The 27,609-nt window shown below is 52.3% G+C and overlaps 1 protein-coding gene across 1 annotated transcript; it reads left to right on the top strand.

The window, feature by feature from the left end:
• Positions 1-317: 317 nt before the first annotated feature.
• DRC1 (dynein regulatory complex subunit 1) lies at positions 318-27,609 on the top strand. The gene is made up of 18 exons (XM_072131837.1): positions 318-419; positions 5,712-5,850; positions 9,962-10,049; positions 14,651-14,763; positions 17,933-18,116; positions 21,373-21,510; positions 21,613-21,699; positions 22,135-22,257; positions 22,578-22,717; positions 23,462-23,596; positions 23,674-23,912; positions 24,076-24,188; positions 24,440-24,529; positions 25,622-25,708; positions 25,955-26,088; positions 26,178-26,321; positions 26,466-26,568; positions 27,417-27,609. The coding sequence occupies exons 2-18, from the start codon at positions 5,717-5,719 to the stop codon at positions 27,477-27,479; spliced, it is 2,115 nt and encodes a 704-aa protein (XP_071987938.1). The 5' UTR covers positions 318-419; positions 5,712-5,716; the 3' UTR covers positions 27,480-27,609.

The raw sequence follows: 27,609 nt of genomic DNA, 5'->3' as shown, positions 1-27,609 counted from the left end.
TTCCGTCTACACCCGTCCCCGGGCAGCACGTGACAATACAATTAACACATGAAGTCATTATTTCAGATGAATTCTCCCTCACTGACGCCTCACTGTCCTGTGGCTATAGATACATCACACACTGCAGGGTATATCATGCTGTGTATATGGGGGGCACCAATCAGTCACCGCCACAGCCATGCTCCATGTCACCCCCTGCAGCGCCCCCCAGCGGCCGCCACCAGCCAGAGGTACAGAGGACACAGCCCGGGGCGACAACCAGCCGCGCATGCGCAGCAGAGCGATCCCAGCGCGGAGGAGCTGCGTGTAGTGCGCATGTGCCTCTTTCTGCAGGAAGAACAGACCCGCGCTCTGATTGGCTGCACGCGTCTCCTAGTAACAGGACGTAAACAACGCGGGAGATCAGCTGACGGCAACCGGTGAGTACAGGCCGCAGAAAGCGACATCACCGGATACTAGCGGAGACCCCCAGACATTACAGGAGACCCCCACACATAGCGACATCACCGGATACTAGCGGAGACCCCCAGACATTACAGGAGACCCCCACACATAGCGACATCACCGGATACTAGCGGAGACCCCCAGACATTACAGGAGACCCCCACACATAGCGACATCACCGGATACTAGCGGAGACCCCCAGACATTACAGGAGACCCCCACACATAGCGACATCACCGGATACTAGCGGAGACCCCCAGACATTACAGGAGACCCCCATATATAACCAGAGACTCCCAGACATTACCAGAGACCCCCATATATTACCAGAGACCTCCAGACATTACAGGAGACCCCCATATATAACCAGAGACCCCCATATATAACCAGAGACCCCCATATATTACCAGAGACCCCCAGACATTACAGGAGACCCCCACACATAGCGACATCACCAGGGCCGGATACTACCGGATACCCTGACATATTACTAGAGACCCCCAGACACTACCAGAGACCCCCAGACACATATACCTACATAGTGCCCCTCACACTGCTATATCCCCCTTATACACACTATACTGCCCCACACTCTGCTATATCCCCCTTATACACACTATACTGCCCCACACTCTGCTATATCCCCCTTATACACACTATACTGCCCCTCACTCTGCTATTTCCCCTTATACACACTATACTGCCCCTCACTCTGCTATTTCCCCTTATACACACTATACTGCCCCACACTCTGCTATATCCCCCTTATACACACTATACTGCCCCTCACTCTGCTATATCCCCTTATGCACACTATACTGCCCCTCACTCTGCTATATCCCCTTATGCACACTATACTGCCCCACACTCTGCTATTTCCCCTTATGCCCCCCATATGGTCCCAAACTAGGGGCGTGGCTGAGATCATAAAAGATCCAGGTCATGTGCGGCTATAGAAAGAGAAATCCCGGTATAAAAGGGCATTCTCTAGGATTTATGGCACATACATTGGGCTGCACCTCTGGGACCCCTATCCCCAGGCAGACCCCCTATAATGCACCTCGTTCAGGAGAAGCAATGTACTGTCCTCGCCTCCTGCTGCGGCTCTCAGGCCCATTGTGCTGCGCTGTCGGGTCTGTAGTGGAGCCAGGAGCTGACGGTTCTGGATCCGGGGGATGGAGCCGTGTGCTGGGAAGCGGAAGAAACATTCCACGTGCAGTGATGCTGCTGCACCATTGGGGGTCATTTACTAAGGGCCCGATTCGCGTTTTCCCGACGTGTTACCCGAATATTTCCGATTTGCGACGATTTTCCCTGTATTGCCACGGAAATCAGGGGGCGTGGCCGAGCGAAAATCCGACGGATTCGGAAAAACTTGGGAGCTTGGGACGCGCTTACCTTCACTTGGTGCGACCCGGTGAACTCCAACGCGTTCAGATGCTTTTCAGCGCAGCCCATTGGGGCAGATTTACTTACCCTGTCCATTCGCGTTCCACCGGCGGCTTCTCTGACGAGTGTTCGGATCTTCCGGCGATTCATGAAGGTCCTGCGCCCGATGTCCACCAGGTGGCGCTGCTGCGCCGAAGTCCGCCGAGGTGCCCCGGAGTTCATCATCTTCATCGTGGTGCATGTGAGTATGGGCCGTGCGACCAATTTTTTTTTTAAAATGCGGCGGTTTTTCCGAATCCGTCGGGTTTTCGTTCGGCCACGCCCCCCCCCCCCGATTTCCATCGCGTGCATGCCAGCGCCAATGCACCACAATCCGATTGCGTGCGCCAAAATCCCGGGGCAATTCAGGGGAAATGGGCGCAAATCGGAAATATTCGGGTAACACGTCGGGAAAACGCGAATCGGGCCCTTAGTAAATGACCCCCATTGTGTACATTTCATTTGGCGTATGGGTGTAATGTTCTGCAGGAGGTGAGGACATTTTTGGGACTGTACGACCTCGTCATCACTTTTTTTTTTTCCAATCTTTTTATTTAGAATTTTTTTTTTATTTTTCTATTTTTAGACTTTTATTTAACCCTAGATGGTCCTGTCAATCTTACCATATTCTGCTATACTGCAGTGTGCACAAGGCCTTATACACCCTAAATATACAGAAACAGAAAACCGTGTATATACATGAACACATACATACACTGTATACATGGACTGCATTGAGGGCAATGTTAAAGGAAATCTACCACCAGGATGAAGGATTGTAAACCAAGTACACTAACATACTGGTGTGTGCCCCCTCTGGCAGGATCCGCTCTTCTTTTAGCTTTTTAGAACCTTGTTTTGAAGAAAAAAAAGTCTTTAGAAATTATGCAAATGAGCCTGAGGGGCTCCAGACTCTATTAACACCTATGGATAATTTTTTTTTGTAAACACAAGAGATCTTGGACCTGTGCCCTGGATCTTTCCACCTAGTGACGCCCTTGTCCCACACACTGCAATTTCCCCCTTGTACCTCTCACACTGATCCACACCGTGCTGTATCCCCCTTATACCCCCTATATTGCCCCACACCCGTCTGTATCCCCCTTATACCTCCTATATTGCCCCACACCCTGCTGTATCCCCCTTATATCCCCTATATTGCCCCACACCCTGCTGTATCCCCCTTATACCTCCTATATTGCCCCACACCCTGCTGTATCCCCCTTATACCCCCTATATTGCCCCACACCCTGCTGTATCCCCCTTATACCCCCTATATTGCCCCACACCCTGCTGTATCCCCCTTATACCCCCTATATTGCCCCACACCCTGCTGTATCCCCCTTATACCCCCTATATTGCCCCACACCCTGCTGTATCCCCCTTATACCCCCTATATTGCCCCACACTCTGCTATATCCCCCTTATACACCCCATGCTGCCCCACACAGTGCTATATCCCTCTTATATCTCCCATATGGTCACACCCACTTCTATACCCCCCCCTTATAACCCCCATACTGCCCCACACACTGCTTTATTCTCGTTATACCTCCCATATGGTCCCACACATTGCTGTAACCCCTTGTACCCCCCATACTGCCCCACATACTGCTATATCCCTCTTATACACACTATACTGTCCCCACACACTGCAACATCCCCCTTATGCCCCATACTGTCCCACACACTGCTATATCCCCTTATACCTCCCATACTGCCCCACACACTGTTATATTCCCGTTATACCTCCCATAGTGCCCCACACACTGCTATATCCCTGTTATACACACAATACTGTCCCCACACACTGCAATATCCCCCTTATGCCCCATACTATCCCACATACTGCTATATCACCCTTGTACCTCCAATACTGCACCACACACTGCTATATCCCCATTATACTCCCCATACTGACCCACACACTGCTATATCCCCCTTATACCCCCATACTGCCCCACACACTGCTATATCCCCAGTATACTCCCCATACTGCCCCCCACACTGCTATTTCCCCCTTATACCTCCCATATGGTCCCACACACTGCTATATCCCCATTATAACCACTGTACTGCCCCACACACTGCTATATTCCTGTTATACCTCCTATAGTGTCCCACACACTGCTATATCCCCATTATACCCCCCATACTGCCACACACTCTGCTATATCCCTGCTATACACACCATACTGCCCCACACACTGCAATATCTCCCTTATACCCCATATGGCCCCACACACTGCTATATCCTTCTTATACACACTATACTGTCCCCACACACTGCAATACCCCACTTATACCTCGCATAGTGCCCCACACACTGCTTTATCCCCCTTATACACACTATACTGTCCCCACACACTGCAATATCCGCTTATACCCCCATACTGTCCCACACACTGCTATATCACCCTTATACCTCCAATGCTGCACCACACACTGTTTTACCCCCCTTATACTCCCCATAGTGTCCCACATGCTGCTATATACCCATTATACTCCCCATAGTGTCCCACACACTGCTATATACCCATTATACCCCCCATAGTGTCCCACACACTGCTATATCCCCCTTATACTCCCCATACACTGCTATAACCCCATTATATGCCCTACACTGCCCCACACACTGCTATTTCCCCCTTATACCTCCCATATGGTTCCACACACCGCTATATCCCCCTTATATCCCCATTATACTCCCCATAGTGTCCCACATACTGCTATATCCCCATTATACATCCAATACTGCCCCACACATTGCTATATCCCCATTATACTTCCCATAATGCCCCACACACTGCTATATCCCCCTTATATCTCCCATACTGCCCCACACACTGCTATTTCCCCATTATACTTCCCATAATGCCCCACACACTGCTATATCCCCCTTATATCTCCCATACTGCCCCACACACTGCTATTTCCCCATTATACTTCCCATAATGCCCCACACACTGCTATATCCCCCTTATATCTCCCATACTGCCCCACACTCTGCTATATCCCCATTATACCCCCATACTGCCCCACACACTGCTATATCCCCATTATACCCCCCATACTGCCCCACACACTGCTATATCCCCATTATACCTCCATACTGCCCCACACACTGCTATATCCCCCTTATATCTCCCATACTGCCCCACACACTGCTATTTCCCCCTTATACCTCCCATATGGTTCCACACACTGCTATATCCCCATTATACCTCCAATACTGCCCCACACATTGCTATATCCCCCTTATATCTGCCATACTGCCCCACACACTGCTATATCCCCATTATACCTCCAATACTGCCCCACACATTGCTATATCCCCCTTATATCTCCCATACTGCCCCACACACTGCTATTTCCCCATTATACTTCCCATAATGCCCCACACACTGCTATTTCCCCATTATACTTCCCATAATGCCCCACACATTGCTATATCCCCCTTATACCTCCAATACTGCCCCACACACTGCTATATCCCCCTTATATCTCCCATACTGCCCCACACTCTGCTATATCCCCATTATACCCCCATACTGCCCCACACACTGCTATATCCCCATTATACCCCCATACTGCCCCACACACTGCTATATCCCCATTATACCTCCATACTGCCCCACACACTGCTATATCCCCATTATACCCCCCATACTGCCCCACACACTGCTATATCCCCATTATACCTCCATACTGCCCCACACACTGCTATATCCCCCTTCTATCCGCCCCTTCACACCCTGCACTGTGCACACATGATGGGGGAGGGTACTGCCTGTCCTGTCTGTGCTGTAGTCACCACTTTGACCTCTCAAACCCTTCAGACACCATGAGTGGGCGCTCTACACCCCCCGAGGGCGAGGAGTCCACCCCCCCAGGACCATCGCTGGACTCTGAGGACCAACAAGAGAGGATCCAGGCCCGGAGGCTCCGCATCACTGCCCGCATAGAGGCCAAGAGACGGTACTGCATGAGGGAGGGGGGACCTGCAGATATATAACAGGAGAAGCAGAGCTGTAGTGTACTGCATGAGGGAGGGGGGACCTGCAGATATATAACAGGAGAAGCAGAGCTGTAGTGTACAGCATGGGGAAGGGGGGACCTGCAGATATATAACAGGAGAAGCAGAGCTGTAGTGTACTGCATGAGGGAGGGGGGACCTGCAGGTATATAACAGGAGAAGCAGAGCTGTAGTGTACTGCATGAGGGAGGGGGGACCTGCAGGTATATAACAGGAGAAGCAGAGCTGTAGTGTACAGCATGGGGAAGGGGGGACCTGCAGATATATAACAGGAGAAGCAGAGCTGTAGTGTACAGCATGGGGAAGGGGGGACCTGCAGATATATAACAGGAGAAGCAGAGCTGTAGTGTACTGCATGAGGGAGGGGGGACCTGCAGGTATATAACAGGAGAAGCAGAGCTGTAGTGTACTGCATGAGGGAGGGGGGACCTGCAGGTATATAACAGGAGAAGCAGAGCTGTAGTGTACAGCATGGGGAAGGGGGGACCTGCAGATATATAACAGGAGAAGCAGAGCTGTAGTGTACAGCATGAGGGAGGGGGGGCCTGCAGATATATAACAGGAGAAGCAGAGCTGTAGTGTACAGCATGAGGGAGGGGGGGGCCTGCAGATATATAACAGGAGAAGCAGAGCTGTAGTGTACTGCATGAGGGAGGGGGGACCTGCAGGTATATAACAGGAGAAGCAGAGCTGTAGTGTACTGCATGAGGGAGGGGGGACCTGCAGGTATATAACAGGAGAAGCAGAGCTGTAATGTACAGCATGAGGGAGGGGGGACCTGCAGATATATAACAGGAGAAGCAGAGCTGTAGTGTACAGCATGGGGGAGGGGGACCTGCAGGTATATAACAGGAGAAGCAGAGCTGTAGTGTACAGCATGAGGGAGGGGGGACCTGCAGATATATAACAGGAGAAGCAGAGCTGTAGTGTACAGCATGAGGGAGGGGGGACCTGCAGATATATAACAGGAGAAGCAGAGCTGTAGTGTACAGCATGAGGGAGGGGGACCTGCAGGTATATAACAGGAGAAGCAGAGCTGTAGTGTACACCATGAGGGAGGGGGGGGGGCTGCAGATATATAACAGGAGAAGCAGAGCTGTAGTGTACAGCATGAGGGAGGGGGGCCTGCAAGTATATAACAGGAGAAGCAGAGCTGTAGTGTACAGCATGAGGGAGGGGGGACCTGCAGATATATAACAGGAGAAGCAGAGCTGTAGTGTACAGCATGAGGGAGGGGGGACCTGCAGATATATAACAGGAGAAGCAGAGCTGTAGTGTACAGCATGAGGGAGGGGGACCTGCAGGTATATAACAGGAGAAGCAGAGCTGTAGTGTACACCATGAGGGAGGGGGACCTGCAGGTATATAACAGGAGAAGCAGAGCTGTAGTGTACACCATGAGGGAGGGGGACCTGCAAGTATATAACAGGAGAAGCAGAGCTGTAGTGTACAGCATGGGGAAGGGGGGACCTGCAGATATATAACAGGAGAAGCAGAGCTGTAGTGTACTGCATGAGGGAGGGGGGACCTGCAGATACATAACAGGAGAAGCAGAGCTGTAGTGTACAGCATGAGGGAGGGGGACCTGCAGATATATAACAGGAGAAGCAGAGCTGTAGTGTACTGCATGAGGGAGGGGGGAGCTGCAGATATATAACAGGAGAAGCAGAGCTGTAGTGTACAGCATGAGGGAGGGGGGAGCTGCAGATATATAACAGGAGAAGCAGAGCTGTAGTGTACAGCATGAGGGAGGGGGGGGGCTGCAAGTATATAACAGGAGAAGCAGAGCTGTAGTGTACAGCATGGGGAAGGGGGGACCTGCAGATATATAACAGGAGAAGCAGAGCTGTAGTGTACAGCATGAGGGAGGGGGAACCTTCAGATACATAATAGGAGAAGCAGAGCTGTAGTGTACAGCATGAGGGAGGGGGACCTGCAGGTATATAACAGGAGAAGCAGAGCTGTAGTGTACTGCATGAGGGAGGGGGGACCTGCAGATATATGACAGGAGAAGCAGAGCTGTAGTGTACAGCATGAGGGAGGGGGGCCTGCAGGTATATAACAAGTGAAGCAGAGCTGTAGTGTACAGCATGAGGGAGGGGGGACCTGCAGGTATATAACAGGAGAAGCAGAGCTGTAATGTACAGCATGAGGAGGGGGGACCTGCAGATATATAACAGGAGAAGCAGAGCTGTAGTGTACTGCATGAGGGAGGGGGACCTGCAGATATATAACAGGAGAAGCAGAGCTGTAGTGTACAGCATGAGGGAGGGGGGACCTGCAGATACATAACAGGAGAAGCAGAGCTGTAGTGTACTGCATGAGGGAGGGGGGCCTGCAGGTATATAACAGGAGAAGCAGAGCTGTAGTGTACAGGATGAGGGAGGGGGGACCTGCAGATATATAACAGGAGAAGCAGAGCTGTAGTGTACAGGATGAGGGAGGGGGGACCTGCAGATATATAACAGGAGAAGCAGAGCTGTAGTGTACATCATGAGGGAGGGGGGACCTGCAGATACATAACAGGAGAAGCAGAGCTGTAGTGTACAGCATGAGGGAGGGGGGACCTGCAGATACATAACAGGAGAAGCAGAGCTGTAGTGTACAGCATGAGGGAGGGGGACCTGCAGATATATAACAGGAGAAGCAGAGCTGTAGTGTACAGCCTAAGGGAAGGGGGGACCTGCAGATACATAACAGGAGAAGCAGAGCTGTAGTGTACAGCATGAGGGAGGGGGGACCTGCAGATATATAACAGGAGAAGCAGAGCTGTAGTGTACAGCATGAGGGAGGGGGGGCCTGCAGATATATAACAGGAGAAGCAGAGCTGTAGTGTACAGCATGAGGGAGAGGGGACCTGCAGATATATAACAGGAGAAGCAGAGCTGTAGTGTACAGCATGAGGGAGGGGGGACCTGCAGATATATAACAGGAGAAGCAGAGCTGTAGTGTACTGCATGAGGGAGGGGGGACCTGCAGGTATATAACAGGAGAAGCAGAGCTGTAGTGTACTGCATGAGGGAGGGGGACCTGCAGATATATAACAGGAGAAGCAGAGCTGTAGTGTACAGCATGAGGGACGGGGGACCTGCAGATACATAACAGGAGAAGCAGAGCTGTAGTGTACAGTTCGAGGGAGGGGGGACCTGCAGGTATATAACAGGAGAAGCAGAGCTGTAGTGTACACCATGAGGGAGGGGGACCTGCAGGTATATAACAGGAGAAGCAGAGCTGTAGTGTACAGCATGAGGGAGGGGGGACCTGCAGATATATAACAGGAGAAGCAGAGCTGTAGTGTACAGGATGAGGGAGGGGGGACCTGCAGGTATATAACAGGAGAAGCAGAGCTGTAGTGTACAGCATGAGGGAGGGGGGACCTGCAGGTATATAACAGAAGAAGCAGAGCTGTAGTGTACTGCATGAGGGAGGGGGACCTGCAGATATATAACAGGAGAAGCAGAGCTGTAGTGTACTGCATGAGGGAGGGGGGACCTGCAGATATATAACAGGAGAAGCAGAGCTGTAGTGTACAGCATGAGGGAGGGAGACCTGCAGGTATATAACAGGAGAAGCAGAGCTGTAGTGTACAGCATGAGGGAGGGGGACCTGCAGATATATAACAGGAGAAGCAGAGCTGTAGTGTACTGCATGAGGGAGGGGGGACCTGTAGATATATAACAGGAGAAGCAGAGCTGTAGTGTGCATCATGAGGGAGGGGGGACCTGCAGATATATAACAGGAGAAGCAGAGCTGTAGTGTACAGCATGAGGGAGGGAGACCTGCAGGTATATAACAGGAGAAGCAGAGCTGTAGTGTACAGGATGAGGGACGGGGGACCTGCAGATTTATAACAGGAGAAGCAGAGCTGTAGTGTACAGGATGAGGGAGGGGGGCCTGCAGGTATATAACAGGAGAAGCAGAGCTGTAGTGTACAGCATGGGGGAGGACAGACCTGTGGTTGAAGTCTCTGGCAGATCCTACCCCATACATCACTTCTCCCACAATGCAGTGCAGCAGGATCCGTATGGTACTTACCAGTTCTCGTTTGTACAGGGAGGCACTCGGAGAGGACCCCAGCCTCATTACCGAACATAAAGAGACCCCTCGCAGGAGCTACAAGCAGGTGGATGAGAGCAGGCAGGTAATTGTCTCTGTGTCAGTATACACTGCACTGCTAGCATTGTATTCCTGTGCCCTGTGCTCCCCTCGGCCCCTGTGATTGGTCACATTCCTTACATATCTATAAAAACTGGGGGTGGTCGGGCCCTTCTGAGCTGTAGGGGCCCCTCTTTGCCACCTGGTGGTCATAGCTCTGCACTGCAGTCGCTTTACATAGGGGAGATACAGTCTGACCATGTTATCTGCTGACCCCCTTCTGACGACTGCTCCCCTTCTCTTGACTGTCCCCTTCTCCTGACTGTCCCCCTTCTCTTGACTGTCCCCCTTCTCCTGACTGTCCCCCTTCTCCTGACTGTCCCCCTTCTACTGACTGCTCCCTTTCTCCTGACTGTCCCCCTTCTGCCGACTGTCCCCCTTCTCCTGACTGCTCCCCTTCTCTTGACTGTCCCCTTCTCCTGACTGTCCCCCTTCTCTTGACTGTCCCCCTTCTCCTGACTGTCCCCCTTCTCCTGACTGTCCCCCTTCTACTGACTGCTCCCTTTCTCCTGACTGTCCCCCTTCTGCCGACTGTCCCCCTTCTCCTGACTGTTCCCCTTCTCTTGACTGCTCCCCTTCTCCTGACTGCTCCCCTTCTCCTGACTGTCCCCCTTCTACTGACTGCTCCCTTTCTCCTGACTGTCCCCCTTCTCCTGACTGTCCCCCTTCTCCTGACTGTCCCCCTTCTCCTGACTGTCCCTCTTCTCCTGACTGTCCCCCTTCTCCTGACTGTCCCCCTTCTCCTGACTGCTCCCCTTCTGTCGACTGTCCCCCTTCTCCTGACTGTCCCCCTTCTCCTGACTGTCCCTCTTCTCCTGACTGTCCCCCTTCTCCTGACTGCTCCCTTTCTCCTGACTGTCCCCTTTCTCCTGACTGCTCCCCTTCTGCCGACTGCTCCCCTTCTGCCGACTGCTCCCCTTCTCCTGACTGCCCCCCTTCTGCTGACTGCTCCCTTTATCCTGACTGCTCCCCTTTTCCTGACTGTTCCCTGCTGCTGACTGCTCCCCTTTTCCTGACTGCTCCCCTTCTGCCAACTGCTCCCCTTCTGCTAACTGCTTCCCTTCTCCTGACTGCTCCCTTTCTCCTGACTGCCCCCCTTCTGCTGACTGCTCCCCTTTTCCTGACTGCTCCCCTTCTCCTGACTGCTCCCCTTCTCCTGACTGCTCCCTTTCTCCTGACTGCTCCCCTGCTGCTGACTGCTCCCCTTCTGCTGACTGCCCCCCTTCTGCTGACTGCCCCCCTTCTGCTGACTGCCCCCCTTCTGCTGACTGCTCCCCTTCTCCTGACTGCTCCCCTTCTCCTGACTGCTCCCCTTCTGCTGACTGCTCCCCTTCTCCTGACTGCACCCCTTTTCCTGACTGCACCCCTTTTCCTGACTGCTCCCCTTCTGCTGACTGCTCCCCTTCTCTTGACTGCTCCCTTTCTCCCGACTGCTCCCCTTCTGCTGACTGCTCCCCTTCTCTTGACTGCTCCCCTTCTGCTGACTGCTCCCCTTCTGCTGACTGCTCCCCTTCTCCTGACTGCTCCCCTTCTCCTCACTGCTCCCCTTCTGCTGACTGCTCCCCTTCTCCTGACTGCTCCCCTTCTCCTGACTGCTCCCCTTCTGCTGACTGCTCCCCTTCTCTTGACTGCTCCCTTTCTCCTGACTGCCCCCCTTTCTGCTGACTGCTCCCCTTCTGCTGACTGCTCCCCTTCTCCTGACTGCTCCCCTTCTCCTGACTGATCCCCTTCTCCTGACTGCTCCCTTTCTCCTGACTGCTCCCCTTCTGCTGACTGCTCCCCTTCTCTTGACTGCTCCCCTTCTGCTGACTGCTCCCCTTCTGCCGACTGTCCCCCTTCTCCTGACTGCTCCCCTTCTCCTGACTGCTCCCTTTCTCCTGACTGTTCCCTTTCTCCTGACTGCTCCCCTTCTGCTGACTGTCCCCCTTCTCCTGACTGTCCCCCTTCTCCTGACTGCTCCCCTTCTCCTGACTGCTCCCTTTCTCCTGACTGTTCCCTTTCTCCTGACTGCCCCCCTTCTCCTGACTGCTCCCCTTCTCCTGACTGCTCCCCTTCTCCTGACTGTTCCCTTTCTCCTGACTGCTCCCCTTTTCCTGACTGCTCCCCTTCTCCTGACTGCTCCCCTTCTACTGACTGCTCCCCTTCTCCTGACTGCTCCCCTTCTGCTGACTGTCCCCTTCTCCTGACTGCCCCCCTTCTCCTGACTGCTCCCCTTCTCCTGACTGCTCCCCTTCTCCTGACTGCCCCCCTTCTACTGACTGCTCCCCTTCTCCTGACTGCTCCCCTTCTGCTGACTGTCCCCTTCTCCTGACTGCCCCCCTTCTCCTGACTGCTCCCCTTCTCCTGACTGCTCCCCTTCTCCTGACTGCTCCCCTTCTACTGACTGCTCCCCTTCTCCTGACTGCTCCCCTTCTGCTGACTGTCCCCTTCTCCTGACTGCTCCCCTTCTGCTGACTGTCCCCTTCTGCTGACTGCCCCCCTTCTACTGAGTGCTCCCCTTCTCCTGAACGGCTCCCTTTCTCCTGACTGCTCCCCTTCTGCCAACTGCTCCCCTTCTGCTAACTGCTTCCCTTCTCCTGACTGCTCCCTTTCTCCTGACTGCCCCCCTTCTGCTGACTGCTCCCCTTTTCCTGACTGCTCCCCTTCTCCTGACTGCTCCCCTTCTCCTGACTGCTCCCTTTCTCCTGACTGCTCCCCTGCTGCTGACTGCTCCCCTTCTGCTGACTGCCCCCCTTCTGCTGACTGCCCCCCTTCTGCTGACTGCCCCCCTTCTGCTGACTGCTCCCCTTCTCCTGACTGCTCCCCTTCTCCTGACTGCTCCCCTTCTGCTGACTGCTCCCCTTCTCCTGACTGCACCCCTTTTCCTGACTGCACCCCTTTTCCTGACTGCTCCCCTTCTGCTGACTGCTCCCCTTCTCTTGACTGCTCCCTTTCTCCCGACTGCTCCCCTTCTGCTGACTGCTCCCCTTCTCTTGACTGCTCCCCTTCTGCTGACTGCTCCCCTTCTGCTGACTGCTCCCCTTCTCCTGACTGCTCCCCTTCTCCTCACTGCTCCCCTTCTGCTGACTGCTCCCCTTCTCCTGACTGCTCCCCTTCTCCTGACTGCTCCCCTTCTGCTGACTGCTCCCCTTCTCTTGACTGCTCCCTTTCTCCTGACTGCCCCCCTTTCTGCTGACTGCTCCCCTTCTGCTGACTGCTCCCCTTCTCCTGACTGCTCCCCTTCTCCTGACTGATCCCCTTCTCCTGACTGCTCCCTTTCTCCTGACTGCTCCCCTTCTGCTGACTGCTCCCCTTCTCTTGACTGCTCCCCTTCTGCTGACTGCTCCCCTTCTGCCGACTGTCCCCCTTCTCCTGACTGCTCCCCTTCTCCTGACTGCTCCCTTTCTCCTGACTGTTCCCTTTCTCCTGACTGCTCCCCTTCTGCTGACTGCTCCCCTTCTGCCGACTGTCCCCCTTCTCCTGACTGCTCCCCTTCTCCTGACTGCTCCCTTTCTCCTGACTGTTCCCTTTCTCCTGACTGCCCCCCTTCTCCTGACTGCTCCCCTTCTCCTGACTGCTCCCCTTCTCCTGACTGTTCCCTTTCTCCTGACTGCTCCCCTTTTCCTGACTGCTCCCCTTCTCCTGACTGCTCCCCTTCTACTGACTGCTCCCCTTCTCCTGACTGCTCCCCTTCTGCTGACTGTCCCCTTCTCCTGACTGCCCCCCTTCTCCTGACTGCTCCCCTTCTCCTGACTGCTCCCCTTCTCCTGACTGCCCCCCTTCTACTGACTGCTCCCCTTCTCCTGACTGCTCCCCTTCTGCTGACTGTCCCCTTCTCCTGACTGCTCCCCTTCTCCTGACTGCTCCCCTTCTACTGACTGCTCCCCTTCTCCTGACTGCTCCCCTTCTGCTGACTGTCCCCTTCTCCTGACTGCTCCCCTTCTGCTGACTGCTCCCCTTCTCCTGACTGCTCCCCTTCTCCTGACTGCTCCCCTTCTACTGACTGCTCCCCTTCTCCTGACTGCTCCCCTTCTGCTGACTGTCCCCTTCTCCTGACTGCTCCCCTTCTGCTGACTGCCCCCCTTCTCCTGACTGCCCCCCTTCTCCTGACTGCTCCCCTTCTCCTGACTGCTCCCCTTCTCCTGACTGCTCCCCTTCTGCTGACTGTCCCCTTCTCCTGACTGCTCCCCTTCTCCTGACTGCTCCCCTTCTCCTGACTGCTCCCCTTCTCCTGACTGCTTCCCTTCTCCTGACTGCTCCCCTTCTCCTGACTGCTCCCCTTCTGCTGACTGCTCCCCTTCTCCTGACTGCTCCCCTTCTCCTGACTGCTTCCCTTCTCCTGACTGCTCCCCTTCTGCCGACTGTCCCCCTTCTCCTGACTGTCCCCCTTCTCCTGACTGTCCCCCTTCTCCTGACTGCTCCCCTTCTCCTGACTGCTCCCCTTCTGCTGACTGCTCCCCTTCTGCTGACTGTTCCCCTTCTCCTGACTGCACCCTTCTTGCTGACTGCTCCCTCTCTGCCAGAGCTATTGAGGCTTCATATCCTAGTGTCTGGGACCCGATCAGTCCAGTTCTGGTTCTTATGTATGAGTGATCTGTTTCCCTGCAGCGGCTCAGTAAACTGGTGAATGATGGGACGCAGTTGGTGACCAACATCCAGGTGGCGGCAGATGCCAGAGAGATGCAGCGGAGGGGGGAGGAGGAGGAGCTCAGGAAGATGAGGTGAGTGACCCAACCTACCTCCAGGACTCCCATCTATGTGGATAATGGGGCAATCTCGGCCCCCGAGAACAGGTGACCATGATCCTCCAAGAACGAATAGGCTTGACCTCTGAGAATGAAGACCCCTGACCCTTCACCCTTAGGCTGCAATCACACGGCTGTTCTTTTTTTTTTTTAAATCAGATAAATTTTTATTGGATTTTTACTTTTAACACAAACAAGCACGTGTACATGTGATACATTTTGCACATTATGAGCCACTGTATAAGGAAATTCTTACAGACTTTACAGAACATCAATTTGCATCTTCAGCAGTCACAGTAAGACCTTATAATATTAATCTTCAACAGAAAATGGAAAATACAGTGTAACAAGGCACCTGCCCTAAACGAAATTTAACAGCCACCCTCCACCCACCCCACCCACCAGAGTCAGCTCCCAAAGGTAGGGCCTATATGCCCCAAAATATATAGAAGACTACTTATCCTTCTACGTAGCTAACGACAATTGGTACTGCAGGCTTGCTCTAAGTTGTATCAACGGCCTTGACGGTAATCCTGGTACATCCATCCATTTCCCCCATATTTTTTCAAATTTTTTAAGAGAGTTTCTCTTCAAATACGAACCATATTCCAATCTAATGACATTATTTACTCTATCTACATATTCCCTAAAAGATGGGGGCCTGGGCTTGATCCAATGCGCAGCAATTAACTTTCTAACCTGGTATAGAGATCGTTGGATTCCTATTATATTAGAGGATGATACATCATTTAAATCCAAAAGACCCAATAAGCAAGCATGAGGTGTTGCTGGAATGGTAGTTGAGAACACTCTACCCAACAAGTCTAATGCTTCCTTCCAAAGATTTCCAAGGTCTCCGCACTCCCACATCATATGTAAAATGCCCGCTTCTTCTATCCCGCATCTAGGACAGGCTGAGTCTCCCCGGACCCCAATTTTAAACAGTAGTTGCGGTGACCTGTATGCCCTGTGTAGCATAAAAAGGTGGGACATCCTGTAGGCCTCACTCGGAGATAGAGCAGGCACTATTTCTAAACAGTCAGACCACTGTTCATCTGAGATAGGTCCCATGTCCCTTTCCCACTTGGCCCTACATTTAATTGGTACATTATCTACTGTTTTATTAAGCAGCACCGTGTTATAAAAAGAGATCAAACCCTTAGTTGTATTAGTCATCAATGCTCTATTTAGAGCTCCGCACGGTCCTAACGTGATAGGTGTCAAGCGGTGCTGAGTGTCGTAAGCGTGGCGTAGTTGCAGATATTGAAAAAACCAGGCTCTAGGAAGTTGATAGGAGGTACTGAGATCGTCAAACGTCTTGCATACACCATCACTACATAAGTTCTCTATAGTGAGAATCCCCTTTTCCTCCCAGGGAGTGAAGCCCTCTAAACGAAAGATCTCCGGGAGCGCCGGATTTCTCCATAGGGGACTGTAAGGGGTGAATTCGGATATACCCATTATGTCCTTCACCTTGTTCCATATCTTCCTCATAAGAATTAAAGTGGGTTTTTTGTTGTGTACTCCTCCACCAAAATTGGCCTCCAAAGCGTGCGTAGGGGTAGGAAACCCTGTCCACGCAATTATCAAATTACCTGCTGCATTAAGCCCTTCTTTCTTACCCCAACCCACAAAGTGCTGGACCTGTGAGGCTAGGAAGTACAGCCAAGGATTAGGAATTGCTAACCCCCCCTCTGTTTTACCTCTCTGGAGTGTATCCAGGCTGATACGCGCCTGTTTACCTTTCCAAATCAGCTTACGGAATAAGCCTTGTATTTTATGAAAGTAATGTTGTGCCACCCATACTGGGGAATTGTGTAAGACATATAAGAGTTGCGGCATCAAGACCATTTTAATCAAGTTGCCTCTTCCTATTGGGGACAGGGGCAACTTACACCACGTTACTATTTTCGTAAGCGAGCGAGAAAGTAGAGGTTCTAAGTTATCTTTGATATAATCTTTTGGTCGACCAGTCACCACCACTCCCAGATACTTCATTTTGGCTGTCACCTGTAGAGGGCCTAAGGTTTGGGGGTTCCCTGGAATTGGGTCCAATGGAAGCACCACGGACTTATCCCAGTTAATGTTAACTCCGGAGTACCTTCCAAAGGTTCTGACAATTTCCATGGCTCCAATTAGTGACCTATCCGTATCCCCTAAATATATAAGAAGGTCATCGGCATAAAGGGAGACCCGTTCCTCTCTCTCTCCTCCCTTAAAGCCCTGTATGTCTGCGGTAGATCTGAGTGCAGCCGCAAGTGGCTCTATTGCCAATGCAAATAGAAAAGGGGAGAGTGGACATCCCTGCCTCGTTCCCCTCTCTAGCTGAATTGCATCTGAAACAAGGCCATTGACCTTTATTCTCGCCAAGGGATTGGCATATAGCAATTGAACCCAGCCAATATATTGAGATCCAAATCCCAGTTTTCGCAGCACAGCCCATAGAAACTCCCACTCCACGCTGTCAAAGGCTTTGGCAGCGTCGAGTGAGAGGACTGCCCTGCCAGCTCTATCACCTCCCTCGGCCTGTATGTTCAGGTACAATCGCCTAATATTGGCCGATGTAGACCTATCTGGCATAAATCCAGATTGATCTGGATGTATAAGGGAAGTAATTACCCCTAGAAGGCGATTAGCTAGGGCTTTGGCTAATACTTTAATATCCACCGAAAGCAATGAAATCGGGCGATGTGAATCTGGATTCTGTAAATCCTTTCCCGGTTTTGGCACGAGAACCACTATCGCCTCCCGCATTGATGGGGGGAGAGTATTATGCAATTTCGATTCCTCCAACACTTCCAACAGTTTTGGCAACAGAGTCTCCTGGTGTTTTTTAAAGAATTCACCAGGTAACCCATCTATCCCTGGAGCCTTTTCATTAGGAAAAGATGCAACACGGCTGTTCTTAAGGCCAAAGATCTTTTTTGTGGCCACAGCTCGGACGGTGATCACCCGCTGTGCCCAGTGTACCAGGCCCCATAAACGCCTATAGGCGATGTATATCCAGCCGTATATACGCCCCCCCCCCATACATTCGTGTGAATATACCCTTAAAATGACAAACCTTGACTCCTGACATCAAGGACTGGTGATGGACTCTCGGCTCCCGGTCCCTCGGCCTCTCATGTCCTCTCCATTTTTCCAGGGTGGAGAAGATCGACAACGAGGCCACGACCAGTTATCAGAAATTCGAGGAAATCACCAAAAAGTGGCTTCTGGGGGAAGAGAAGCGAATCGCAGAGGAACTGTGGGGTCTGCTCAACTCCCAACAACTGCAGTGCGGCCAACTGATCGAGGACAAGAACGGCCTCATAGGAGAGCTGCAGCAGGTGAGGGAGACAGAGAGGCCTCATAATATAGAGGTGCTGCAGCAGGTGAGGGAGACACAGAGGCCTCATAATATAGAGGAGCTGCATCAGGTGAGGGAGACACAGAGATCTCATCATATAGAGGAGCTGCAGCAGGTGAGGGAGACAGAGAGGCCTCATAATATAGAGGTGCTGCAGCAGGTGAGGGAGACAGAGAGGCCTCATAATATAGAGGAGCTGCAGCAGGTGAGGGAGACACAGAGGCCTCATAATATAGAGGAGCTGCAGCAGGTGAGGGAGACACAGAGGCCTCATAATATAGAGGAGCTGCATCAGGTGAGGGAGACACAGAGATCTCATCATATAGAGGAGCTGCAGCAGGTGAGGGAGACAGAGAGGCCTCATAATATAGAGGTGCTGCAGCAGGTGAGGGAGACAGAGAGGCCTCATAATATAGAGGTGCTGCAGCAGGTGAGGGAGACACAGAGGCCTCATAATATAGAGGAGCTGCAGCAGGTGAGGGAGACACAGAGATCTCATCATATAGAGGAGCTGCAGCAGGTGAGGGAGACACAGAGGCCTCATAATATAGAGGAGCTGCATCAGGTGAGGGAGACACAGAGATCTCATAATATAGAGGAGCTGCAGCAGGTGAGGGAGATACAGAGGCCTCATAATACAGTGGAGCTGCAGCAGGTGAGGAGACACAGAGGCCTCATAATATAGAGGAGCTGCAGCAGGTGAGGGAGACACAGAGATCTCATAATATAGAGGAGCTGCAGCAGGTGAGGGAGACACAGAGGCCTCATAATATAGAGGTGCTGCAGCAGGTGAGGGAGACACAGAGGCCTCATAATATAGAGGTGCTGCAGCAGGTGAGGGAGACACAGAGGCCTCATAATATAGAGGAGCTGCATCAGGTGAGGGAGACACAGAGATCTCATAATATAGAGGAGCTGCAGCAGGTGAGGGAGACACAGAGGACTCATAATATAGAGGAGCTGCAGCAGGTGAGGGAGACACAGAGGCCTCATAATATAGAGGAGCTGCAGCAGGTGAGGAGACACAGAGGCCTCATAATATAGAGGAGCTGCAGCAGGTGAGGGAGATACAGAGGCCTCATAATATAGAGGAGCTGCAGCAGGTGCGGGAGACACAGAGATCTCATAATATAGAGGAGCTGCAGCAGGTGAGGAGACACAGAGGCCTCATAATATAGAGGAGCTGCAGCAGGTGAGGGAGACACAGAGATCTCATAATATAGAGGTGCTGCAGCAGGTAAGGGAGACACAGAGATCTCATAATATAGAGGAGCTGCAGCAGGTAAGGGAGACACAGAGATCTCATCATATAGAGGAGCTGCAGCAGGTGAGGGAGACACAGAGATCTCATAATATAGAGGAGCTGCAGCAGGTGAGGGAGACACAGAGATCTCATAATATAGAGGAGCTGCAGCAGGTGAGGGAGACACAGAGGCCTCATAATATAGAGGAGCTGCAGCAGGTGAGGGAGACACAGAGATCTCATAATATAGAGGAGCTGCAGCAGGTGAGGGAGACACAGAGGCCTCATAATATAGAGGAGCTGCAGCAGGTGAGGGGGACACAGAGGCCTCATGGAGGAGCTGCAGCAGGTGAGGGAGACACAGAGATCTCATAATATAGAGGAGCTGCAGCAGGTGAGGGAGACACAGAGGACTCATAATATAGAAGAGCTGCAGCAGGTGAGAGAGACACAGAGGCCTCATAATATAGAGGAGCTGCAGCAGGTGAGGGAGACACAGAGGACTCATAATATAGAGGAGCTGCAGCAGGTGAGAGAGACACAGAGGCCTCATAATATAGAGGAGCTGCAGCAGGTGAGGGAGACACAGAGGCCTCATAATATAGAGGTGCTGCAGCAGGTGAGGGAGACACAGAGGCCTCATAATATAGAGGAGCTGCAGCAGGTGGGGGAGATACAGAGGCCTCATAATATAGAGGAGCTGCAGCAGGTGAGGGGGACACAGAGGCCTCATAATATAGAGGAGCTGCAGCAGGTGAGGGAGACACAGAGGCCTCATAATATAGAGGAGCTGCAGCAGGTGAGGGAGACACAGAGGCCCCATAATATAGAGGAGCTGCAGCAGGTGAGGGAGACACAGAGGCCTCATAATATAGAGGTGCTGCAGCAGGTGAGGGAGACACAGAGGCCTCATAATATAGAGGAGCTGCAGCAGGTGAGGGAGACACAGAGGCCTCATAATATAGAGGAGCTGCAGCAGGTGAGGGAGACACAGAGGCCTCATAATATAGAGGAGCTGCAGCAGGTGAGGGAGACACAGAGGCCTCATAATATAGAGGAGCTGCAGCAGGTGAGGGAGACACAGAGGCCTCATAATATAGAGGAGCTGCAGCAGGTGAGAGAGACACAGAGGCCTCATAATATAGAGGAGCTGCAGCAGGTGGGGGAGATACAGAGGCCTCATAATATAGAGGAGCTGCAGCAGGTGAGGGAGACACAGAGGCCTCATAATATAGAGGAGCTGCAGCAGGTGAGGGAGACACAGAGGCCTCATAATATAGAGGAGCTGCAGCAGGTGAGGGAGATACAGAGATCTCATAATATAGAAGAGCTATAGCAGGTGAGGGAGACACAGAGGCCTCATAATATAGAGGAGCTGCAGCAGGTGAGGGAGACACAGAGGCCTCATAATATAGAGGAGCTGCAGCAGGTGAGGGAGACACAGAGGCCTCATAATATAGAGGAGCTGCAGCAGGTGAGGGAGACGCAGAGGCCTCATAATATAGAGGAGCTGCAGCAGGTGAGGGAGACACAGAGGCCTCATAATATAGAGGAGCTGCAGCAGGTGAGGGAGACACAGAGGCCTCATAATATAGAGGAGCTGCAGCAGGTGAGGGAGACACAGAGGCCTCATAATATAGAGGAGCTGCAGCAGGTGAGGGAGACACAGAGGCCTCATAATATAGAGGAGCTGCAGCAGGTGAGGGAGACACAGAGGCCTCATAATATAGAGGAGCTGCAGCAGGTGAGGGAGACACAGAGGCCTCATAATATAGAGGAGCTGCAGCAGGTGAGGGAGACACAGAGGCCTCATAATATAGAGGAGCTGCAGCAGGTGAGGGAGACACAGAGGCCTCATAATATAGAGGAGCTGCAGCAGGTGAGGGAGACGCAGATGCATAGGGTTGGGTTCCCTCATTATATAGGTTAGGGGTTCCCCGTTATTTAGGGTCGGGGTCCCCCCTGATGGTGATGCTGGATGTGTCTCTTCCAGGAGCTGAGGAGGAAGGATGATCAGTACGTGAAGGACCTGAAGAAGCAGTCGGAGGACATCAGTCTCCTGATCGAGAGGATGGAGGAGCAAGTGCAGAGCCTGAGCAAGACCTACCGCCAGGAGCTGCTGCACATAGAGGTAAGTACATCCCACCCCAGGGGGCGGGGGGCGGGGCTGTGACTACCATCAGGGAAGACTTCACATATGAGAGAGAAGTGAGACGTCTCCTAATCCTTACAGAAAGCGTTTGAGCAGGAGCGCAGAGACCTCCTGGAGAAGAACCGCAAGAAGTGGGAGCAGAGCATGCAAGTGCGACGCGACAAGGAGGTACTGACCAGGGGCCAAGCATTATGTGCACGTCTCTGCCCTGTCTCTGTATTACACATGTCTCTGCCCTGTCTCTGTATTACACACGTCTCTGCTCTGTCTCTGTATTACACACGTCTCTGCCCTGTCTCTGTATTACACACGTCTCTGCCCTGTCTCTGTATTACACACGTCTCTGCCCTGTCTCTGTATTACACACGTCTCTGCCCTGTCTCTGTATTACACACATCTCTGCCCTGTCTCTGTATTACACACGTCTCTGCCCTGTCTCTGTATTACACCTCTGTCTCTGCCCTGTCTCTGTATTACACACGTCTCTGCCCTGTCTCTGTATTACACATGTCTCTGCCCTGTCTCTATATTACACACGTCTCTGCCCTGTCTCTGTATTACACACGTCTCTGTATTACACAAGTCTCTGCCCTGTCTCTGTAGCTGGAGAGTCTCATGGAGAGGATGAAGAAGGTGGAGGAGTACGAGCAGCAGCTGAACCAGCTCCGGGTGCAGGACGGGGAGGAATATAACATGATCAAGATTAAGCTGGAGACGGACGTGCAGGTAGGTGCTCACATCGCAGGGGTCAGGGGTCACTGCAGGTGCAGCCAAAAAGTATGTGACCCCCTCCGTGGCCATTCTGGCAGTGGTCAGCGATGCTCCTCCCTTCCCATCTACTTGTGGAGGGATTGGAGCACAGATTTTGGGTCAGAGCTCCTCCCCTATTATTAGGTTTCGGGGACACATACCCCCTGCTCCATCTTACTGCCACTCATGTCCAATAAGATGTGGTAGGTATAAGCCCAAGGGTTCACGTAGCTTTGACCTTTGTCTGTGATTCACTGGTCCTCTATTTAACCCCCGTCTCCCTGGTTGGGGTGCAGATCCTCCAGCAGCAGCTGCAGCAGATGAAGGCCACCTACCAGCTGAACCAGGAGAAGCTGGAGTACAACTTCCAGGTACTGAAGAAGAGGGACGAGGAGAACACCATCACCAAGTCCCAGCAGAAGAGGAGGATCACACGGTAACCCCCCACATTACCAGGGACCCCCCTGACACGATTGAGCAATGTGCTGCAGCTTTCTCATAGACTTTCTGCTTCAGATACTTCCACTTCAATCAGAGTCACAGCTGAAACCTCTGCTCCCGGGCAGAGGATGGTTATTACTTCTACCTGAATGAGTTAATATAAGGCGATCCAGGGTGGGAAAGTCCCACGACTTAGGGTGGTCTAGGATAGGGAATCGGTTAATGTAATGAACGCAGAAGTTGAAGGCAAGTAAGGGGTTAATGCGAGTTCCCTGGGTGGTCTGGTGAAATGGTTAATGATAATATACCTTGCCCTGTAGGACAGGAGAGTATTCATGGTGGTCGAGGGTAGCGAATGAGTCATTGGAAGGATTTGTAGCAGTTTAAGGGTTAATGTAAGTAATACTGGTGACAATCTGCGACAGTGAGGAAGTGAATTTATTAGGAACCCCAGGGGTCTCTGTCGAGGAATATGGCTAAATTAGGGTCCATGGGTTAATGTGGAAGACCTCCAGAATCCAGGGAGGAGAAGACCGGATAGAGAGAACTGTGCAGCCTCATTACAGGGGACTCTATGGCTGCACAGTTCTCTCTGTGATCATTCACATTCTGTCAATCATTAAGAGATGAGTGAATTGGGTCTGTGTGGGTTCGGGGCATCCTCCAGTGTGAGCAGTACTAGATTAGGACCCCATTGTTGCGCCCCCTTAGGTTACAGTCTGTATTCTTCACCCCTCAGACTGCAGGACGTCCTCAACAACCTGAGGATAAAACTGGACAAACAGATCAAACAATACAAAGAGGAGAACCAGGCGCTGAGCGACGACTTCAAGAGGATCGCGGGGCAGTACAAGGAGCTGCAGAAGAAGATGAGGTCAGTGCACTCCCCCCCCCCCCCGCTGAGCTGCCTGCTGACTGTTTCCCCTGATCCCACCGTGCTCCCTATTCCAGGCATTTTGCAGCTGTGGATGCAAAGAAGTTCCACGACATTTGGGTGATGAACGAAGAGGAGATGAAGCAGCTGGTGCAGAAGGCGCTGGACGTGGATCGCATTATACACGAGCAGCAGCTCGGACTCCCGTGGGAGGCTCCGGACCTGGGGTTCATGGACAACGTGGGACCACTGGTGGTGAAGCCCAAGGCACAGAAGACGGCCAGCATGCTGGCGCAGGAGGTGCTGAGAGGCTCCGGTGAGAACAACCTCATCACTCCGCGCCAAACAATTGTCTGGAGATGTCACCCTCCTCCATCTACATCAGCAGTGGGGGGGGGGGGAGGGGGGGCTCTTGCTGCAGCCCGGTGCCTCACAGGTCTGATCCAGCCGCGTCATCTTCTCTATTATATCATCCACAGCCGGCAGCCCAGATACAGCGACGTCCAGCGGACAGGGAAGCTTAGACTTTCCATCTCAGCCGTTTTCTCCTCGGACCGTGAAGCAGATCCTGGAGGTTCTGTGCGATGAGTCTGTAAGTGATGGAGGAAAGGTCTTGTGTTACAGTGTATCAAGAAGCCCTGTGATGTCATCACTGCTACTACCTGCTTCTGTGATGTCATTATGGCTGCAGACTAGTCCTGTGATGTCATCACTGCTACTACCTGCTTCTGTGATGTCATTATGGCTGCAGACTAGTCCTGTGATGTCATCATAACTGGAGACCTCACCTGTGATGTCATCACGACTTCAGTCTGGTCATTGTTGTCTCGTCCACTTATCCAGGGGTTCCTGATGGAGAATAAACTGGTGCAGCTGCTGTCTCCACTGGAAAAAGATGAGCGCTCCCTCATACGGCTGGACGCTATATTTGGGGTAGGTGCCTCCTCTTCCGTGACTGATCCTGTGACTCCGGTTCTATGACTGATGGTGCGCCTCCTCTTCTGTGACTGATGGTGCGCCTCCTCTTCTGTGACTGATCGTGCGTCTCCTCTTCTGTGACCGATCTTGTGACTCCTCTTCTGTGACTGATTCTGTTTCGCATCTTATGTGACTGATGGTGCGCCTCCTCTTCTGTGACTGATGGTGCGCCTCCTCTTCTGTGACTGAAAGTGCGCCTCCTCTTCTGTGACTGATTCTGTTTTACATCTTATGTGACTAATGGTGCGCCTCCTCTTCTGTGACTGAAAGTGCGCCTCCTCTTCTGTGACTGATGGTGCGCCTCCTCTTCTGTGACTGATGGTGCGCCTCCTCTTCTGTGACTGATGGTGCGCCTCCTCTTCTGTGACTGAAGGTGCGCCTCCTCTTCTGTGACTGATGGTGCGCCTCCTCTTCTGTGACTGATGGTGCGCCTCCTCTTCTGTGACTGATGGTGCGCCTCCTCTTCTGTGACTGATGGTGCGCCTCCTCTTCTGTGACTGATGGTGCGCCTCCTCTTCTGTGACTGATCGTGCGTCTCTTCTTCTGTGACTGATGGTGCGCCTCCTCTTCTGTGGCTGATCATGTGATGGTGCGCCTCCTCTTCTGTGGCTGATCGCGTGCCTCCTCTTCTGTGACTGATGGTGCGCCTCCTCTTCTGTGACTGATGGTGCGCCTCCTCTTCTGTGGCTGATCATGTGATGGTGTGCCTCCTCTTCTGTGACTGATGGTGCGCCTCCTCTTCTGTGGCTGATCATGTGATGGTGTGCCTCCTCTTCTGTGACTGATGGTGCGCCTCCTCTTCTGTGGCTGATCATGTGATGGTGTGCCTCCTCTTCTGTGACTGATGGTGCTCCTCCTCTTCTGTGACTGATCATGCGCCTCCTCTTCTGTGACTGATCATGTGATCGTGCTCCTCCTCTTCTGTGACTGATCATGCTCCTCCTCTTCTGTGACTGATCATGTGATCGTGCTCCTCCCCTTCTGTGACTGATCGTGCGCCTCCTCTTCTGTGGCTGATCATGTGATCATGCTCCTCCCTCTGTACAGGCGCTGCAGATAGAAGTGGAAGACGACGTCTACAAACTCGTCGACTTCTTCCTGAAGTACAAACAGCAGCAAGAGCGCCCTCTTCAGGTAGGAGAGGTCATAATATCTATATTATTATACGTCAATTGTGTCCGCTCACTCCTGGCTCCTAGGGGGCGGGAATGAAATAAGGGGAGCTCCTGATTGGCTATACATTTACTCATCATTTATGCAACATTGTAGGAGCTTGACCTGGTAAAAAGTGTTTGTAAGAATCTGACCCACCATGACCATACCAGGAGGAAAGGCTATGCTGACCTGACCCTGACCCCCCATCGTTTTGCTTTATTTAAGGATGAAGATGGAGAATCTCAGGAGGCAGAGACAACCCCTCCCTACACATCCCAGCCCTCTGACCTCATACACCCCAATGACGTGGTGCGGGCGCTGCGAGCCTTCACCATGGAGCTCCACCAGCGGAGGTCCAGGTCATCATCTCTCTGGTTTCTCCAGTCCTCTTCCAGCACAATCCTACATCCTCCTGTGATGAATCCTTACTATATGTTATATCTTGTAGGGAGAAGCCACATCTCAGACAACCAGGGACAGAAGAGCGGGACAGCAGTGAGGACGCCGCCTACTGGAGCGCAGCCACACAGGTCATCCCCCAATCACGGCTCAGAGTCTGGGACGCCCTGGAATCGGCGATGGAGAAATATTAGTACGTCTGTTACCTTGTATCACCTTAACGTCTTGTCATGTGACGGTATCTATGCTGCACGGCGGGAGATGAAGTGTTTACACCAAGTGTGATCTCCCATGGTGCACTGCAATCGCATCTGATGTCCATTTCTGTGCGTTTCAGTGACGTCCTGACCAATCGATCGCAGCTGATCACTGAGACATCTTCTCTACGGCAGCAGAACACAGAACTGAGGATGTTGTTACACCAGTACCTCAACTCCAAGGTGAAGACGAATGAGAAGGCTTTCCAGTGTGGGGCCCAGTCTAGTGAAAGGGCTGTTTGAGTATCAGTGCCCCCCGGCTGTAATATACATAACCTTTAAATCCAGCCACGTAGTCAGAGTTCCAGGAAAGCCTCTGTACCTCCTGGATTTGCCTTTACATAAATCAGTGTCTCAATAATCGTTGGGTTATTGGTGCCAAAGTCCAGAGGCACGAGTCTTTTTCCTCTCCATGACACGAGATATCCACACAATGGGGGTCGTTTACTAAGGGCCCGATTCGCGTTTTCCCGACGTGTTACCCGAATTTTTCCAATTTGCGCCGATTTTCCCTGTATAGCCCCGGGTTTTTGGCGCACGCGATCGGATTGTGGCGCATCGGCGCTGACATGCACGCGACGGAAATTGGGGTGCGTGGCCGAGCGAAAACCCGACGGATTCGGAAAAACCGCCGCATTTAAAAAAAAAAAGTGTCGTTGAGCTTGCACTTACCTTCACCTGGAATAGGACGGTGAACTTCAGTGCATTCCGGTGGGCCTCGGCGGACTTCAGCGCAGCAGCGCCACCTGGTGGACGTCGGAGGAACTACCTAAGTGAATCCAGGCCGGACCCGAATCCACCGCAGAGAACGCGCCGCTGGATCGCGAATGGACCGGGTAAGTAAATCTGCCCCACTGTGATCTAATACACACGACTAATAATACTAGAGGTTTCAGTATTTATCAATAACAGGAGGCAATTGATCAGGAGATTTAAGGGCAACGCCATGGGTATGACACTAACGCCTCCAAATGTTTCGCTTTCTGCCGCGGCTCAGAACTTGCGTCTCTCATGTGATATTGTGATTTTAGATCAACGCAGAGCTGGAGATTCCTCCCACGCAGATCCTGCAGGTAGACACGAGCCACGCCTGACCCCATCGTGTAGAAGGTGGACGATATCCCTCAGATGGACTCATTGCTGCGAAGAATTTCTTTATATATGAGATCCCCCGTTGTTTTTTATCTTCTTGATTTCCGACCAATAAAATAATGGATGAACAGC

This window comes from Engystomops pustulosus, unplaced genomic scaffold, assembly GCF_040894005.1.
Source record: "Engystomops pustulosus unplaced genomic scaffold, aEngPut4.maternal MAT_SCAFFOLD_154, whole genome shotgun sequence".
Taxonomy (NCBI): domain Eukaryota; kingdom Metazoa; phylum Chordata; class Amphibia; order Anura; family Leptodactylidae; genus Engystomops; species Engystomops pustulosus.
Note: the sequence above shows the minus strand (reverse complement) of the source record. Positions and strands in the feature narration are given on the sequence as shown.

Bases quoted from the DNA above. Each gene is read 5' to 3' on its own strand.
- DRC1 (XM_072131837.1), top strand. From the start codon at position 5,717: ATGAGTGGGCGCTCTACACCCCCCGAGGGCGAGGAGTCCACCCCCCCA. The intron at 23,597-23,673 runs GTCAGTGCACTC...TCCCTATTCCAG, and splicing joins GAGCTGCAGAAGAAGATGAG to GCATTTTGCAGCTGTGGATG. The intron at 26,089-26,177 runs GTCATCATCTCT...TATATCTTGTAG, and splicing joins CTCCACCAGCGGAGGTCCAG to GGAGAAGCCACATCTCAGAC.